The following is a 17,525-nucleotide window of genomic DNA, read 5'->3' as shown; positions in this document are numbered from 1 at the left end:
AATAAATAAATAAAATAAAATAACAAAAATCTGGTTAGTTTGTGGCATTAAATTTTACAAGGAGAAAAAAAAATGTTATGGTCTTACTTAAATTTGTATTTTGACTGTTGTCCTCTCACCCCAACTCTTTTTTTTTTACAGTAGGGATATTTATATATTTTAACACAATTATTATATTAGATATTCTTTCCAACACAAAAAATAATTATGTATTCTTATTTCAAATGAATATAGCTCAGAAAGAAAGAAAGAAAATTGTAAAGAAAAAAATGTTTACCTTCAAATAACTATTTTGGAATCACAGCAAGCAAGAAATTTATCACCTTTTCAAAGTTTTGAAATTCCTACCCATATTATTTTCATCATTTGGTATACTTTAAATGAAGAACGGTTCTGGCTATAAACTTTGTTAATGTTATTGATTTTCTATTCCAATGGCGGTCATTTTTTTTTTTTTTTTTTTGATACATTCATGCTGGTTCCTTGTTATCTGCACGCTACGATACCTTTTTATTTTCTACAACAAACGTTTTTTGAGTTTAAGTAACGTGATTGGCTAAAATATCAGGTGTTTGTCTCTGTAAAATAATCAAATTCTAACAGTCGTATTGTTAGAATTTGGTACGACTGTTTTTTCTAGTCTGGTGAAGGTATCTACTTCAGATGTAGTAACAAATTGTAACTTATCACTTCATTTTTACTTTATTCACAAAACTACAAATCCGTTATTTGGTATGGTCTCTGTTTTTAATTCCCCCATTACTAGAATGTACGGGTGGTAAAGTTTTGAAATAAGTTTTGACTCGCAAGAAAAATAAAATGTTTACCTTTAAATAAATATTTATGATCACAGTAAGCAAGAAATTCATCAGCTTTTCAAAGTTTGGAAATTCATACCCATATTGTTTTCATCATTTGGTATCATTTAAATGAAGAACGGGTATGGCTATTAAGTTTGTTAATGTTTTTGATTTTTCTCTTCCAAAGGCGAGTATTATTTGATATATAGATGTTGATTCATTTGTTATCTGCATGCTTCGATACCATTTTTATTTTCTACAATAAACTTTTTTAGAGTTTAAGTAATGTGATAGGCTAAAATATCAGTTGTCTCTCTGTAAATAACCAAATTCTAACAGTCGTATTGTTTGAATTTGGTACGACTGTTTTTTTCTAGTCTGGTGAAGGTATCTACAGATGTAGTAACAAATTGTCACGTTTCAGTTCATTTGTACTTTATTCACCAAACTACAACTATGTGTTGTCAAGTTTTGAAAAAAAGAAAAAAGGTTTCGACTGGCAGTGATATATTTTCAAACTTTTATCATGTACAAATATTTGAAAAGAAAAGAAAAATGTACCTCCTTTTCTTTTTTGCATCAAACTTGTTTAAGAGTTTGGTAACGTGATGAGTTAAAATATCTGCACTCTGTAAAATAACCAAATTTTTATCTTACTTTGTGTGGGGAAAGGTAAAATTTGTATTTATGTTATCTGGAGAGTACCAACCTTTTTTCTATACCAAACTTTAAGAGTTTAAGTCACGTTTTGGGTAAAATTATCTTCTTTCTCTCTGTAAAATCACCAAATTCTAACAGGTAGGATTTTCGAGTATGCGAAAGAAATGTTTACAGATAACTCAAAAAATGTCAATAGGTAGCATTAGACAAATTTCTAAATAATTAATTACAGGATATCACGTTTCCCATGTTCCTGGCATTAATTTCTCAGTAGTGATTTTTTATACAATAATTAAACAGAATTGCATTAAGGTATAAAGTTATGGATTTAATTATCACATTCTAAACTGAATAACTGAGTAAAAATTTCACTGTGGAAAACACAACAACACACATCTTTGTTCATTTAAGTTTTACAAATGCTTATTTTATTTTGCTGAAATATTACTTACAAAGAAAAAAAATCGAAACTTGTAATTACCTAAAAATATTTCACAATATTTAGTTTACACTATTTTCCTGAAGAAAGAAAATTTCAAAGACATTTGTGGTTCACTCATTATTTTACTTTACTGGACACAAACACCACAACACAACACAATACGATAGTTGCACTGGATGAACGAATTGCAGTAACTGAAAAGACACTCGACTCGATTGTTTTTCCTTATAGTACTGTTTACCTGATCCTTTACCCTGACTGTTCCTTCCAAAATGAAACTTTCGCGCAGATGACTCACAGACATGTTTTCGCATGCTGGTGGATTGATGTGTTGATGTGCATTTATCTTACTTTGTGACATTATGGTACAAACTTTATCTCTGTGGCTCGAATTCATCCAAAGGAAGATGAGCGAGCTACCCATTTGTAGATATCTTATAGTGATGTCACCTCAAACTGATAACCAAGGAGATGAACGATCTCGCCATTTGCGGATGTCCGAAATTGTTGGGATGGAAAAAAAAATAGCATTATGTGTTGGGTGTGAAAGGGTAGTCGAGAGGTTGACAGTGGTCTTCCTGCAAGGCTTCCCCACCCTCTCTCTCCTCCAGAAGATGTCTGCTCATCTAAGGGAGATGAGCTAGCTTGCCGTTTTCGGATTTCTTTTAGTCATGTCACCTCCAACTGATGCTAAATGCTCCCCCACCCCATACTCTAACCCCATCATCCCTCTCTCCTCCAGCAGATGTCTGCTCAGGGTAGCGGAGATGAGCGAGCTTATCATTTTCGGATATCTTTTAGTGATGTTACCTCCAACTGATACTGATAACTTTGGAGGAAGAAAAAAAAATAACATCAGGTTGTGGAAGTGAAAGGGTAGTCAAGAGGGTGACATAGGTCTTCCCTGCAATACTCCACTCACCCCCCCCCCCTCTCCTCCAGAAGATGTCTGCTCAGCCTCGTGGAGATGAGCGAGCTCATCATTTTCGGATATCTTTTAGTGATGTCACCGCCAACTGATACTAAGGTTTTAGGAAAACAAAATTAAAAAACGCGTTTTTTAATTTTGTTTTCCTAAAAACTTATCAGTATCAGTTGGAGGTGACATCACTAAAAGATATCTACTGGAGCCAAATGCGCGAGAGATACCAAGGTTGAAGTAATGCAGAAGTCATATATATCTCATATACTAGTAGACAAAAGGTGCTTGGCCTTATTAATAAAAATCTCTGAATGAGAGAAAGATGTAGAAAGTTTTTTTACTTTGAGTGTATTTAACGTATAATACATCGTTTGGGTGTATTATACTTTAACGTATTTAACGTATAATACATCCAAGGTAAAAAATTTCTACATCTTTCTTTCATCCAGAGATTTTTATTAATAAAGTCAAGCACCTTTTGTCTACTAGTATATGAGATATATATGACTTCTGCATTACTTCAACCTTGGTATCTCTTCCCGGTCTGGCTCCTACTGATGAGACTTCAGTAAAGGTCGAAACCGGTCTGGGTAGTGATATGAAGTCATTCGCCTCTATATACAAGTAGCTTAGACGGGAATATATTTCACGCGCAAAACTTTTTTTTGCTTACTTGGGAAAAGGATTAAAATCAAGTATAACATTTCTTAGTATTTTTAACACACACACACACACGCACATATTTTGTTCACTTCCAAACTTGTGTAAGACATTTGTATCTCTCTTTTTAGGTCTAAAATGTTACTGCGACATTTGTGGCAAGGAAACAAATCATACGTGCGAGACGGACGGCCTCTGTTTCACATCTACTTCGTTAGACAAAGGCGAAATCACCCACTCTTTCAGGTAAAAATAAATAAAATAAAAGTATCTGAATAGCTGTGTTATCCCACATTTCTGTTGTTTTGCTGTTTAGTTTTTCTTAAATTGGTGACTAATGGTTGCTAGTTAATCTTTGGAATAATATTTTTTGTTGTTTTCAAAAACCTGCATTTATTTCACTGCAGCTGCTTTTTTAAAATAAGACCTCTTCGTCGCTTGTATAAGTATGAAAACTGCTTTTAAAGCAATAAATTATGACAAAGCAGATGGACGTGTGTTCAGCGAACTATTACAGTCCAAAATAAATAATAATAAGTGTCAAGAATGCCCCTATGCCGCCTTCTAAAGCTAGAAGGATGGGTAGTAATAAAAAAAAAAGTGAAACATGCAGGTGTAAGGTGCCTGTTTATAATTATAAGACAGATGCCAGGTGTTTTCTGGTTGATCATATCTCTATTAAAAACTATGTATGTACATTGTTAGCTGATTTGGAAGGGATAAAATGGCTAAAGGCTATTTGATTATATAAAAATGTTGGCGTATGCGAATTTAAAATGGATTATATTCATTTGCTTACGCGATTTGCACAGTGCAAATTCTTCTTTAAGGTTTACTCATCAATTTTTAGTGTAAACTAATAAATAATAAAATTGTCTTAGTACATATACACAGTAAAGGAGTGATTGAAATAACACTTTCGAAAAAATAAAAGTAAAATGCCATTAATATAGAACTAAAAGTGAATTAGACGGTGTCATACAGTGGCTTTTCTTCCCGGAAAGTCCGGTTTTTCATTTCCCAAAGCAGATAAACTTGGCATTAGAATATACGCAATTAACAGACATAATAAACTGGCCTCATAACCTAAGTTGCTTTTTCCATAAATCCAAATACATCAAATCATTAGTATAAAATACTAAAGATATCTAAATGAGCAACAAAAAAAAAAAGATCACAAAAGGAGAGTTAGATAAGTTGCTGTTCTGCAGTTCCTAGCAAAGGAACTGCAGAACACCTTGACCTTTCTATAACGAACTCTACAAAGAAGAATAGGGACGAATAAAGTTGTTCTTAGATGAATTTTATAAACGTGAGGCTTACGTATCACCCAATGAAAATTCAAGTCATTAACTTCATCTGGAAAGACAAGTTTATGCATAACTGCTTCGACTTTCTTTTGTAATTTATTATTATTATTAATTGTATTATACCAAAATACCTAGGACAAGAATTGTTGAGGAAAAGAATGAATGCATTCATTCTTTTCCTCAACAGTCCAAAAATAATTAGAAAACCTGGATAATTTCATACTAAATATAAATGTAGAATAAGTTTGGGTATATAACTTCTGTTTATAAGAATTTTTCTGTTCGAGAACTTATTTCTAGTTATGCGTGCCCACCTGCTTTGGCCAGTACTGGAGTTTGAATGCGAAATATGTTTTGACGAGCCCTTATGTTAATAATTGTTTTATTAAACCTTATAATAATCATATTAATTACCAGACTGGTTGACCCAGCAGTTAGTAAAATATATTAAAAAAAAATAAAAGTCCCCTTAGCACATCCATGGTACTGAGTACTATTACTTCACAATCTGTAGTTGTAAACCACTAGTTTATGATGTGGAAGTCACATTAAAAAATGTTAAAACATTATTTCTTCAAATTAATCTTTTATTAATAATATATTATTACTACTTGGAAATAAGCTTATAAACAGGCAAGAAAACGTTAAGCTTACGATACATATACCGATTAATAACCTTTTTTTTTTTTTTTGAAACATGAAATTATTTTAAGTTTAGCATTTATTATACGGAAATAGACTTAAGGTGTCTTCAATGACGAAATTCAGTCACCCCCAAATACAGCAGTGAAAATAATTTTAATATTTTCATTGCATTTATCATCATCATCAATTTCCTGATATGTATTCCCAAGGGCTGTTTAGGTTACAACAGCACTAGACGATTAAGTTTACATTATGATTATTCTCTCATCAAACAATTTTCCTCCAAATTAGTCGCTTTCTTGAGAGTACTCCAATATTGTCATATCTAACATTTCGCTCTTCTAAGGCACTTATGGCTGAATCAATCCACCTATATACCTTGGTCTTCCTCTAGGTCTCTTTTCTCTTTCCTGCTATCTTGGCATCAAATACCTGTTTTGCTAACCTTTCCTCTCTCATTCTGTTTAAGTGACCATTTAATGTGATTCTGTCATTGATACCATCCGTTCACTCCCCTAGTTTTTCTCAGAACCCTCATATGTATGGTCTCTGGTTTTTAATCGAGTGCTTTATTTCTAACCCAACTCGTAGATCCATAACTTAAAACTGGTTTGAACATTTCTTTTATACTGCTAGTTTCGTATTTTGGCTAATCTCCCTTATTCTATATAAATTTATTCAACCGGCTCCCCACAATATCAGCTTTGCTTACTTATTCTATTTTCTGTTTGCAAATTGCTATCCTCACTAAAAACTATGCCTAAATAGCTGAAATATTTTACTTGTTCTATATTCTATAGGCTGGCTCTCCATTCAGAATGCGGTCGTGTTAAATGTTTCTATCTATTTTCATAGTTTTGGTTTTTTTTATTGCTGAGTTTCATGACAAATTCAGCTGTTATTCAATTTTCTTAAAGAATCCTGGAGACTTGCACTATATATGTTTAGGAGTACATCATCTGCATACATACGGTAATGCCACTGTTGGATCCTACTTCGTCTTAATCTGTACCTTGGATCCGACATGTTATTTACTACGATGTTCTTAACCTAAAAATAGTTGCTAGTTGGTTTCTAATTCAAATATAGAGAAAATTTATATTTAAAGACTGCGCCACTCTATATCTGAATTAGTTTAAGAATTGAAGAAAAATCAACCCTCAACTATTTCTCCTTAATATATATACTGGCCGAGTATATTTTACTTACTTAATTTACCCGCTTTGGTTCGAATATTTTATGAATGGTGCAGTAAAAGAGATTCAGGCAAAATACAACTTTTGATTAACAAAAACAAACATTTAATATAAGCTATATAACGCATACATAAATTCTACTTCTAATTTAAACAATAAAAACAAGTCAAACATTAAGCTAAGTCAATCACATTAGTTCAACCTTCCAAGCCTTCACATACACTTTCTCAGCTTCTGAGTTACAAAGTTCCTACACATATATAAATATAATAGAACTTCCTATCTAATCAGTTTTCACACACTTCTCAGTCATGCTATAAGTTCAAAATATCGCAGGCACTAATAGTTGAAAATATCTCTCTAACAATTCTTAACTCCAACTCTCAATCACGAAGAGTTTCCACAGTTAGGTTAGGTTAAGCGTAGCGTAATTAACACTCAATTCTTCAAGCATTGAAATAATACACTAAGATAGTCCTTACCGGAAATAGTTCCTAGTACATCAAATACGTTGTGAGCAAACTTTTAAATTATTTTTATTTCACTTAAGAACACATCTACAAGACTTATCCATAGTTATAATTAAAACACTATCAATCGCGCTTCAGAAATCCAGACATCGACTGCAGGGTACTTCAACTATCCTTGTTACCACTCATAAACTAATTAAAACACTGTGCGGTTCTCCTTAGGGCAAATCGGAAATAAGCCGCAATTCTAGACCAACTGGGTTTATTCAGAATTCTTCCTTGAACGTCCAGCTTTTTATATTATCCGATTACAGCATCAATTTCCCTTTTATTATTACTGCTGGATTCACTTTCAGCTAACTATAAAATTCACTCCGTCCTTGCTCACTTATAAAAATTATCCTCTTAACTCCTGGCCTTAAGAACCTTTCATTTACTTCTACTTCTCTAGTTTATGCCCTTGCTTCCTTTCACTTCCAAGTTTTCGTCCCAACACTCTCTTGTTACCTCTTATATTTTTTTTTATTCTTTTTTCAGCCCTCGCTCTGTTCCACTCGCGCTCGTTTATTTCACGCGTTTCCATGACAAAAAATAAACGTGAACATTTTCGCTAACGTTACATAAGGTTATACCACTACATTCAGTTATTACATAACGTTAAACTTTCACAAATAAGAATAAATAGAATATTTGCATTTCAATAAATGCGTAGTTAAATAACAAATACAAGTTCTTATAATATTGACATAACAATAAATAAAATAGCTTAATAATATTTAATACAGAATCTTATTACTATTAACACATATCTTTGATTAAACAATTAAATATTAGATATAATTAAGGTAATTACATGATATCAAATTATAATTTAAGTTATTTACATTAAATAATATTTACAAATGTAGCCTTTGTGATGGAAGATCATGTTGGATTCTGAAGCAAATAATAATTACTCTAATATCTACATAATCAGAATCCAACACCACTTTATTTCATAATGTGTTCCATATAGATCAGTGATTTTCAACCTTTTTCATAATATGGCACACCTAGATTAATTATCAAAATTCTGCGGCACACTAAAAATATATTCTAATTTCGTAAGTTAAGGGATATTACATCCCATATTGTTTCATAGCCGAATAAGAAACTCAGAGTTTCATGCTGAATATAGAAACTATATAAAGTTCGGCGAGTCCAAGCGTAAGCAAATACCTGGATAGTGCAACATCTAACCCATTTGTTAATGCAACACTGAGGCAACTCATAGTAATAGTGGAGCAAGCTCCGATCACTATTCTTGGTATTTACCCATAATGTGAAACCCAGCGCCTAGGAGCTGTATTACTGTTCTACATTATGAGAAAAGGTCACTACCCAGACCGGTTTCAACATTTATTGAGGTCTAATCAGTGAGTAGGTAGACCTAAATAATACCAAGTTTGTAGCGGACAGAACTGACATATACCCTACTATAAGAATTGCCAAGAAGGTGTCCTAATAAATTACTAATTATATGAATAAGTTCACGACGCCAAATTGAAGCCTTTGGCTCTTCATATAATTAGTAATTTATTAGGACACCTTCTTGGCAATTCTTATAGCAGGGTATATGTAAGTTCTGTTCGCTACAAACCTGGTATTATTTAGGTCTACCTACTCACTGATTAGACCTCAATAAAGGTTGAAACCGGTCTGGGTAGTGACCTTTTCTCATAATGTAGAACAGTAATACAGCTCCTAGGAGTTGGGTCACAGCATAGTGATCGGAGTTTGCGCCACCCTTACTATGAGTTGCCTCAGTGTTGCACTATCCAGGTATTTGCTTACGCTTGGAATCGCCGAACTTTATATAGTTTCTATATTCGGCATGAAACAATATGGAATGTAATATCCCTTAACTTAAATAAGTTCACGACGCCGAATTGACGCCTTTGACTCTTCATATAATTAGTAATATTCTTTTAATTTTAATTTTTTTTGACGATCTGGCAAAAAATAGACATAATTTTGATTGATTTACACACACAAGATATTAATAATAGTAATTACTTATCCTTTTTGCTCCACCAAAAAAATGTAAACTATATTTTTGACATTTTGAGTAAGAAAAACAATACTCAAAATTATTATTAAAACTTTTTATTGATTTTTTTCAAATGAATATATAATATCCATAATATTTGTGAACACACTTATCAAAAGATTAAAGCTAATTAACCCACAATTTTAAACCGAACAGGTGCGGATGGAAGACCAGACACTAATAAATAAATGCGCAAATTACGACATTATTTCTTTTCACAAATCTCGCGGCACACTGGTTGAAAATCGCTGATATAGATGATAAGATGATATAATAGGAAATAATATGCATCCTTGTCTTACCCCTGATTTTACATCAAACTATCTTCCTGTATTTCCTTCAATTCTAACGGCTGACTTATAACTTAACTATGGACTATGTATTGCTCTGTATAATTTTCCATTTATCCCATGTATTTGTAGTGTTTTGAAAAGCTTTTCTCCGAGCACCTTGTCATGCCTTTTCCAGATGTACAAAACTTAAGTATACAGATCCTTGTTATATTCCCATGATTTCCCAGCTGTTTGTCGTAAAGTGAAAATCTGATCCCGACAACCTCTATTTAGCATGTATCTAGCTTGTTCTTCTCTAAATTTCTCTTCAACAATCTTTCTCAACGTCTTTTCAAGTATGCTTGCATAAATCTTACCTGGAACTTAGTAGAGAAATTCCTTTGTAATTCTCACATTCAGCTTTATTCCTTTTTTTTTATAGGAGCTCTACTCCAATTATCTGGAATTCGACCTTCTGACTAAGCCTTCTGAATTATGCAGTGTAGCCACTGCAAAACTTTTATATCTCCATACTTAAGTATTTCTGGTCGAATATCATCTACTCCAGCTGTCTTTCTACATTTCAAGTTTTTGATGGCGTTTTCTACATCAAGTATTGATATGAATTCCTCTTGAAAATTTTCTAGTGTGGTTCGGTCACTGCTTGTTTCATTTAACAGTCTTTCCAAGTAATTACTCCTGACATCTAGGATATCCTTATCTTTAGTTTTCATGTCACGTTTATCATCTTTGATTTTTTTTACAGTACTCTCTCTCCTCCATTTCTAAGTTTTTTTCAATAGCATCCAGAATCTTTTGCCACCCTCCTGATATTTATTTTCTATATTCATACCGAAGTATTCTCATAACTTTTGTTTAGCTACTTTTGCACATAGCTTAGCTCGCTTACATTTTTTTTCTATATTCTTTTAGGGCATCTGCCGACTTATTTGCTAGGAACTTTTGATATGCTTTCTTCTTTTCCAGAACTGCTTCTTTAACTTCTTGTGCCCACCGTGGGGTTCTTATTTTTCTATCCTTACAAACAACTTCACCACATACCTCCCTATCTGAATCGATCAATGTCTTCAGAGTTTGCCACTGAGACTCCGAGGTTTGGTTCTTGTTTTTAATTTGTTTCATTTTTCTTCAATAGTGTTTGTATCTAAAACTTACCTGTAAAAGCTGCTCAACTTTAATTCTTTTTAAAATTTTCTTACATAGTGTTCTTTTGAATGTAACATCCATTTTTATCCTGCTTACCACTAAGTAATGGTCACTTCCAATTTCAAATCTTCGGAACACTCTTGTATCCTGAACCAGCATGAAGATATCACTATCAATAATGAGGTAGTCAGTGAGACTTTTCTTATTTCTTGTGTCTTCTCTCCACTTTAACTTACATGTCTTTATGTTGGAACATGGTGTTAGTTCGTAACCAGAAATCCAGCAAATACTTACCATTATTATTAGCTTTGCCCTTTTCTCTAAATTTTCCCCAACACGTTTCTATATGCGTGTGGGATTTATTTCGTAACTCTGCTGCTTAGATCTCCAACAAGTCCTACTTTTTCCCATTTTCTTTATACCATTTACCTGTTCTAATGTCTCGAAAAATTCTTCCACTTCTTCCTTGGAAGAGCCTTCTGTGAATCCATGGACACAAATAAGTTTCTTTGCCCATTTCCCCATTTTAAAGTATACCCACCTCTCTTTACTTGAAACTGCCTTCCAATCAAGAAGTTGATCTTAATGTTTGGGTGCTGAACGCTATCGCTACTTCCTTTCCTCGATCATTATTTCCTTAATACTTATTATTTAGTAACATAAATTGAAAAAATATATTTTTCTGCTAAATTAATGTTTATGCAAACGTTCGATATTTCCAAATTCTTCGGAACTCGAAATTTCATAGAACGGATGGGCAGCATTGTACCCTTTTGCCTCTCTGACCAGCCCTGGCAGTCACTCTTAAGAAAAGTGGCAGTTGGCGATATTAATAAATAATGATACTTCCCCCCCTTTTGCAGTACAAGTAGAAAATAAATATTGTGCTAATAAAATATTAAATCAGTTCCCTTTCGTATGCGCGTTAAGTACTGTGTCGTTTTCAATAAAAACTTTATTTTTATTTTTTATTGTTGAGGGCTCGTTCTAGTGAACATGGTGCTGTGTTCGTGGAAGGTCGCAGGAAAGTTGTTTTCAAAGACTCTAAAATTCCATTTTAGAGTCTTTGAAAACAGGTAAAATAATATTACATTTTTCATTCTTTTTCTCACTTCTAAAAGTGCTGCTGCACCATTTCGATTATTTTTATTCCTATCACATATGTTCATACTAATGTTGTTGTTGAGCATATGCCGTATACTTAGCTATCGTCTTTGTCGGTCAACCTTGTCCTCAATAGCCAATTCTCAGTACTACGTGATATTTTCTTATATCAGTGCACATATATGTTTATTTTATTATTACTGACACCAATTACATTTTTATCTGTTCGATTTCTCTCGATATGTACTGATATCTTTTTTTTCCTTCTAATTTGGTATCTTAATAAAGCTCGTATAACATTGAATAAATAAAAAAAGCAACTATCGAAATCATATGTGGCAATCAGAAAAAGGTAGTTTTCACAACAACAACATTCTTGTATAGTGATATTATTCATTATCACAACAATTGAATTCAGAACGTTTGGGGCTTATTTATTGTAGACCTGGAATGCCATTTATATCATATAATTTTGTATCGTTTCGGATGGTTTTGCCACTAAAATAGTCACCTTTACTTGGGTTTCCGACTGAAAACAACATTGAAATTGTCGAACCGTCTCGATGGTTCGATCAATATCAGTAAAGATTCTAACTACCAAATTTCCTTAAATCCCAAAATTACTTCATTTTGAATCGTTTTGTCAACGTTTGCAAAAATGGATCCACTAAAAAAAAACCAAAATATGAGGAAATTCCAGAAAGGATACCTCCGTTGATAGCTCCCCACCCAAAAGAGATATATATCAGTGAAATAAAAAAATAAAAAAAATGTCTGAAATCTTGACTTTATTTTCATATACTAGTTCTCAACATAATCATCTTCTTCTTAAGCTTCACGAATCCTTAAGGTTCTTAGCTGCAAGCACCACTTAATCTTCTTCCCTTTTAACATTTTCTCCACTGCGTAACAAGTTTTTCAAATCCATCATAATAAAACTCTTCAAGATCGAACCACTTTCGTTGCCAATTTCACTCCTCTCTTTTTTTTTTTTTTTTTGTCATTTTCAAAATGGATACCCTTGAAATGTCTCCGATTTAGGAAATAAGCAGAAATCTGATGGAGTCAAAACCGTGTTATAGACAGGATGTTTCACAACTTCTTTAGCTTTACCGACAATCAGAGATATCGGTTTTCAGTTATGGAACATCTTCCTTACAGCCCTAGCCTCCGTTGCTCATCTATGTCGACGATGCCATTCGGTTTGAAATACGTAGGTTCGAATACTGTTTAGAACGCCAAGAACCTCTGTAAGGACTTTTCAACTGAAGGTGAAAAGCACTGGACATTCCTTAAAATCTGAATTAACAAAATTCATTTTACTCGAGAAGAGGAGAAGAAACGTAAATTAATAATTATTCTCGTGTGGGGTAATAAAAAATACCATTTTCTTTTCTTTTCTTTTCTTTTCTTTTTTTTTTTTTAGTAGACGGAAAAGAAATTTTACGCTGTTAGAAACATCTGTCACAAAAATACAGGAATATTAACACAATACGAAAACTAACCAACCCAGTCATAAGCGATGTATCGGCTCATTAACCTACAGGACACATGAAATATCATTTTCATGGTGTCCTGAAATTGTCCACAGTAATGAACTTGTCACAGAATCTCATTTGTTCTAAAGAATATCAGCTAGTACAAGTTTGATGCGCCTGCAGGAAAGTCTGTTTTTCGCCGTACTGCTCCATCTCTAGAAATATGACAATGTACATGAAAGAGACGTCCAAAAGAGCATACAGATCAGTCACATTACATGACATTACACATACTTTGTCAAGTGGACAATATTGTGTTATCATTTTTCCCACCCCACTCCAAATGCTGTTTCAAAAAAAAAACGAAAAAAACTATCGAAATACTGAAGTATTTCCGTATTTCAGATAAAATCAGCTAACACGATTGACATTATTAAAGTTTTGGTTATCATGTTCGGGATCTGATTTGGTCGCATGCAGCTAAACAGCAAAGCGAGCGTCCATTTGCAACGGACCTAGTGTATTTCACTCTCGTAATACTAAAAATATACTGTTAATTTAGTAATATAACTTGTAATAGATTTAGAGCCGTAATTATGTTTAAATCTTAGCTAAAATATATTCTAGGTCCAACAAAAGTGAAGAAATGCCATTCTGAAGTAAAACGTACAGCAGGTTATACCATATTGTGTTTGCTTTGACATGTTGTGATATATTCTCTATTGTATTGATATCTGTTCTGAACAGTAAAATGTCAGAATATAAATACTTTTTAATAAAAAAATATATAATATTTATCATGGCCACTACCTGATAAAAATATTATATATTGCATTAATCTGTTATGCAATATATAATATTTTCAAGCACATGCCTACGATAATGTATACCAAAGTTGCAGGTCAGAAGCACACTACTTCTGAGATACATCGCTCACAATCACAGAAGGTATTTTATGCACACCTATTAAATGAGAATGTGGACTCATGACTTCGGGCGCTCGTCCCATCACCAGTCGTTGGTGCTGCAATGTGGCATTTATTTGTCTGCGAAAATATATATAAAAAAAAAAAAGACGTTGACATCTATCTTCGCAGAACCGTAACTAACAACATGAGATGCATGAACCTAAATCTGCAGTCTTTTCAAATTGTTATTTTCCCGGACTGAAGAGAGACATTTATAAATCTTAACAAGGAAATAGTTGCAAAAAAAGTTGCAGTTGGCAGTTAGCCAGATTACTTAATATGTTATCTATGAATAGAAAGCAGTACTCCAAAACTTTATAATATTGTTACGCAGTAACTGCAAAGTAGCCGCCGTCCTCGTGAGACTCTCACTAACTACTATATACATTATGTTGTTCCGCTGAAGTAGTTTTATTATTTTTTTTATTTGACTGCAAAGCAAATATTTTATTATTAGTAAATTATTTAAAGATATAACTCTTTTATATTTTTCAGGTAATTTTACATCAGGATGGATAAATACACTACACAGTTTGTTTTTGTTGAGTGTTTGCGTTGGGTTATTTACAAATATAATTATACTTTATTTAAGCATTATTAATGATATTATTTTAACTTTTATTACAGATTAGTAATCATTTAAAATTATAGATTTATAATAATTTTAAATTATTGTAAATTTGAAACTTAAAGTTATGTTGCATTAAAATTACAATATTTTTTTAAAGATATCTGGTGTTGTAGCTGGTTCCTTTGTCGCTTATATTACATTCCAGCACCGCATATTCGTTGCTAATCTATCCTCCTGTTCACGTAAGACCAGTAGACCTTATAGACCAGTGTTATATTACAGACTACTATAATTTGCTGTAAATGTTGCCATGTAACAAAAAATCCTGAAATAATTTTATTGGTTATCTTTTCTTTTCTTTGAATTCTTTTTCTTTACGTGTAACATGAAGTCGTAAAGAGATTTTCTGAATCTCATTCCTCAGTTAAAATACAGCGAAGTTTTCTAATATTTTCTGAGCTACTCAAGGTTTTTTTCCTGCAAATTATCATATATTAGAGTCATTGTTCTTGTTCCGCTTAAATGCGTATCGTTACTCCTAATTATTACACTTAATCGAGTGTAACAATTTGTTCATTAAGCACAGATATTTAAGATTTTGTAGTTGAGCGACATTTTCATTAGATCGTTAGAAACGTACGTTTATTTTCTCCACTACATACAAAAGCATATTCAGGCTGCCATCCATGAAAGAATCGACTAGCCTGTTGTTTCTTCAGTTAGAGACCAAGATGATCAGTTTTATTTTCTGATAATTACTATTACCAGAAATTATTAATATATATACTTATTGTAACGAAATGGAAGCAGTACTCAACACTACACAGCACTCACCAAATTATTATTATTATTATCAGTTCTGAAAGTTCGTATCTGGTTAGAAGCCTAAGTTGAATCATCATGGTATTGATTGAAATGTCTATTTATGGTTTCGTGACCAATCTCGTTAATTTTATCAAGTTAATTGATAAAAAAAATAATAAATGTTTCACATAACCATTATTATTAAACTAAGCCGAGTAGTATTTCGTTCTCTCGCTCCTCAAAAGAAAATTTTCTATAAGACAACTTCTTTTTTTATTTTAATTGCCATCAAAGGTTATTTATGTAATCGCTCTTGGTCGTCTAGCTTCATAAAATCTCTTACTTTGTTAACTCAAGGTAAAGGCACTCAGCCAAAGAGCATTACCAGCCCCGAGAGCGATTTGAATTAAGATCTTTAATTTCTAGCCTCTTACATGATGACGCGTAAATAATTTCTAGGTTTTTTTTTTTTTTTTTAACATTTTAACTCGTCTCGACAATTAATTAAATGGTTGAATTGGTCGATTTCGAGACTACTAGACGTTGACAAAAAAATAACAGTTTAAAATTTAATGGGGTATTAAGAAGAAATAAACGTCAATCTAGTGCGCCTTTTATCTCAGCGCTTGAAGCGCATTGAGACATTCAAATTTTTTCTCCGCAGCAAAAAAACAGATTGGCTCTCGAATTAGAAATAGTCTTGCTTATTTAAGAATTATAGTCCATTATTCAGTAACATTGCGAGATATGAAATAAGTCCGGCCATTTCTACAGCTTGAATATATACATAACTATAATTTTAAATTAGAAGGCTGCTTTCTATACACTGCCGATTAGATATTCATTACTTAAATACAGTCATCCCTCGACTTACGTCCGTTCGAAGATACGTCCGTGATCCCATAATGGAATAAATAACATTTTCGACTATACTTTCAAACAAGACAGTAAAGCAAAAAGGTTTTTATTTAGCAACAATGCAGTGGCAACAACGCATTCAGCACCAACCACAGTCGGCACATGGCTTCAACAGTTCCTCTATTGATTTTGTGTTTAAAAAATAGGTTATTTGTGTATTTATCGTTAAATGTTTCTCGATATTTTGTGCAGAGTGGCCCCTACACGCCGAATTAAAAAAACCTAGTAAAGAATCGCAGAAAAAGAGACGAAGAATTGATCTTGAAACGAAGTTGCAAATTCAACGAAGCATCGACAAAGGTCCTATCGCTGATTCGAAAAGCTACTTCCATCATGCATAGAGGACCTGAATCAAACGCGCATAGGCGTTTGATTCAGCCGCTAAGGCGCTAAGTCTCTTCAACATGTTGAAGGAGAAAGCAGGACCCGATTACGACTACGAATTCAACGCTGCTTCCGGTTGGTTAATGAGATTTAAGCAGCGTTTTGCACTGCATAATGTGAAAATGCATGGTGAATCTGCAAGTTTCGATGAAAAGGCTGCCATAGCGTTGTGCCATATCATAAATGGTTTCAGTTTATATCCGGCCACATTACTCCCTAACAGAATCGTAACACGGTCTTTAAAAGCTTTGAAACCAGGCATAGATTTTAGCTTTTTATGGATGAATTGTCCGTTCGGGCATTTTTTCCGAAGCAAGGAAGTCTCATCCATATTAAATATTTGGTGTCGCAAATAATTTTCCTCCATAATAATTTTATCCAATTTCTCCATGAGAATCCACTAGCCTTTAAAAACATTAGGAAGAATACTCTTCCAGTTGATTAGCGGGGATATAAGAAACCGTGGATGACTCAAAAATTGTTTGTGGATGCCTTAATCAACTGTAATGCTAGTGAAATGGAAAGCTATTGTGCGAAAGAAAATGTAGAATTTAAAATTTTATTAATTCTAGATAATGCTCATGATCATCCGTCTTATATCGGTGATCTTCACCAAGTTCAAGGTCATGTTTCTCCCTCCAAACACTGCTTCATTAATCCAACTG

At 33.0% G+C, this 17,525-nt stretch overlaps 1 protein-coding gene across 3 annotated transcripts in view; it reads left to right on the top strand.

The window, feature by feature from the left end:
• LOC150105032 (TGF-beta receptor type-1-like) overlaps positions 1 to 17,525 on the top strand; it is a 458,896-nt gene that overhangs the window by 260,994 nt on the left and 180,377 nt on the right. For all 3 annotated transcript variants that reach the window (XM_090395458.1, XM_090395460.1, XM_090395459.1), the window contains one exon: positions 3,616 to 3,730. In XM_090395458.1, coding sequence (XP_090251584.1) covers positions 3,616 to 3,730 — 115 coding nt within the window. The remainder of the gene's footprint in view (positions 1 to 3,615; positions 3,731 to 17,525) is intronic.

Source organism: Typopeltis vanoorti, chromosome 7 (assembly GCF_054136105.1).
Source record: "Typopeltis vanoorti isolate ZY-2024b chromosome 7, IOZ_Tvanoo_1.0, whole genome shotgun sequence".
Taxonomy (NCBI): Eukaryota; Metazoa; Arthropoda; class Arachnida; order Uropygi; family Thelyphonidae; genus Typopeltis; species Typopeltis vanoorti.
The sequence above is the reverse complement of the archived record's forward strand: the minus strand, read 5'-3'. Positions and strand labels throughout refer to the sequence as shown.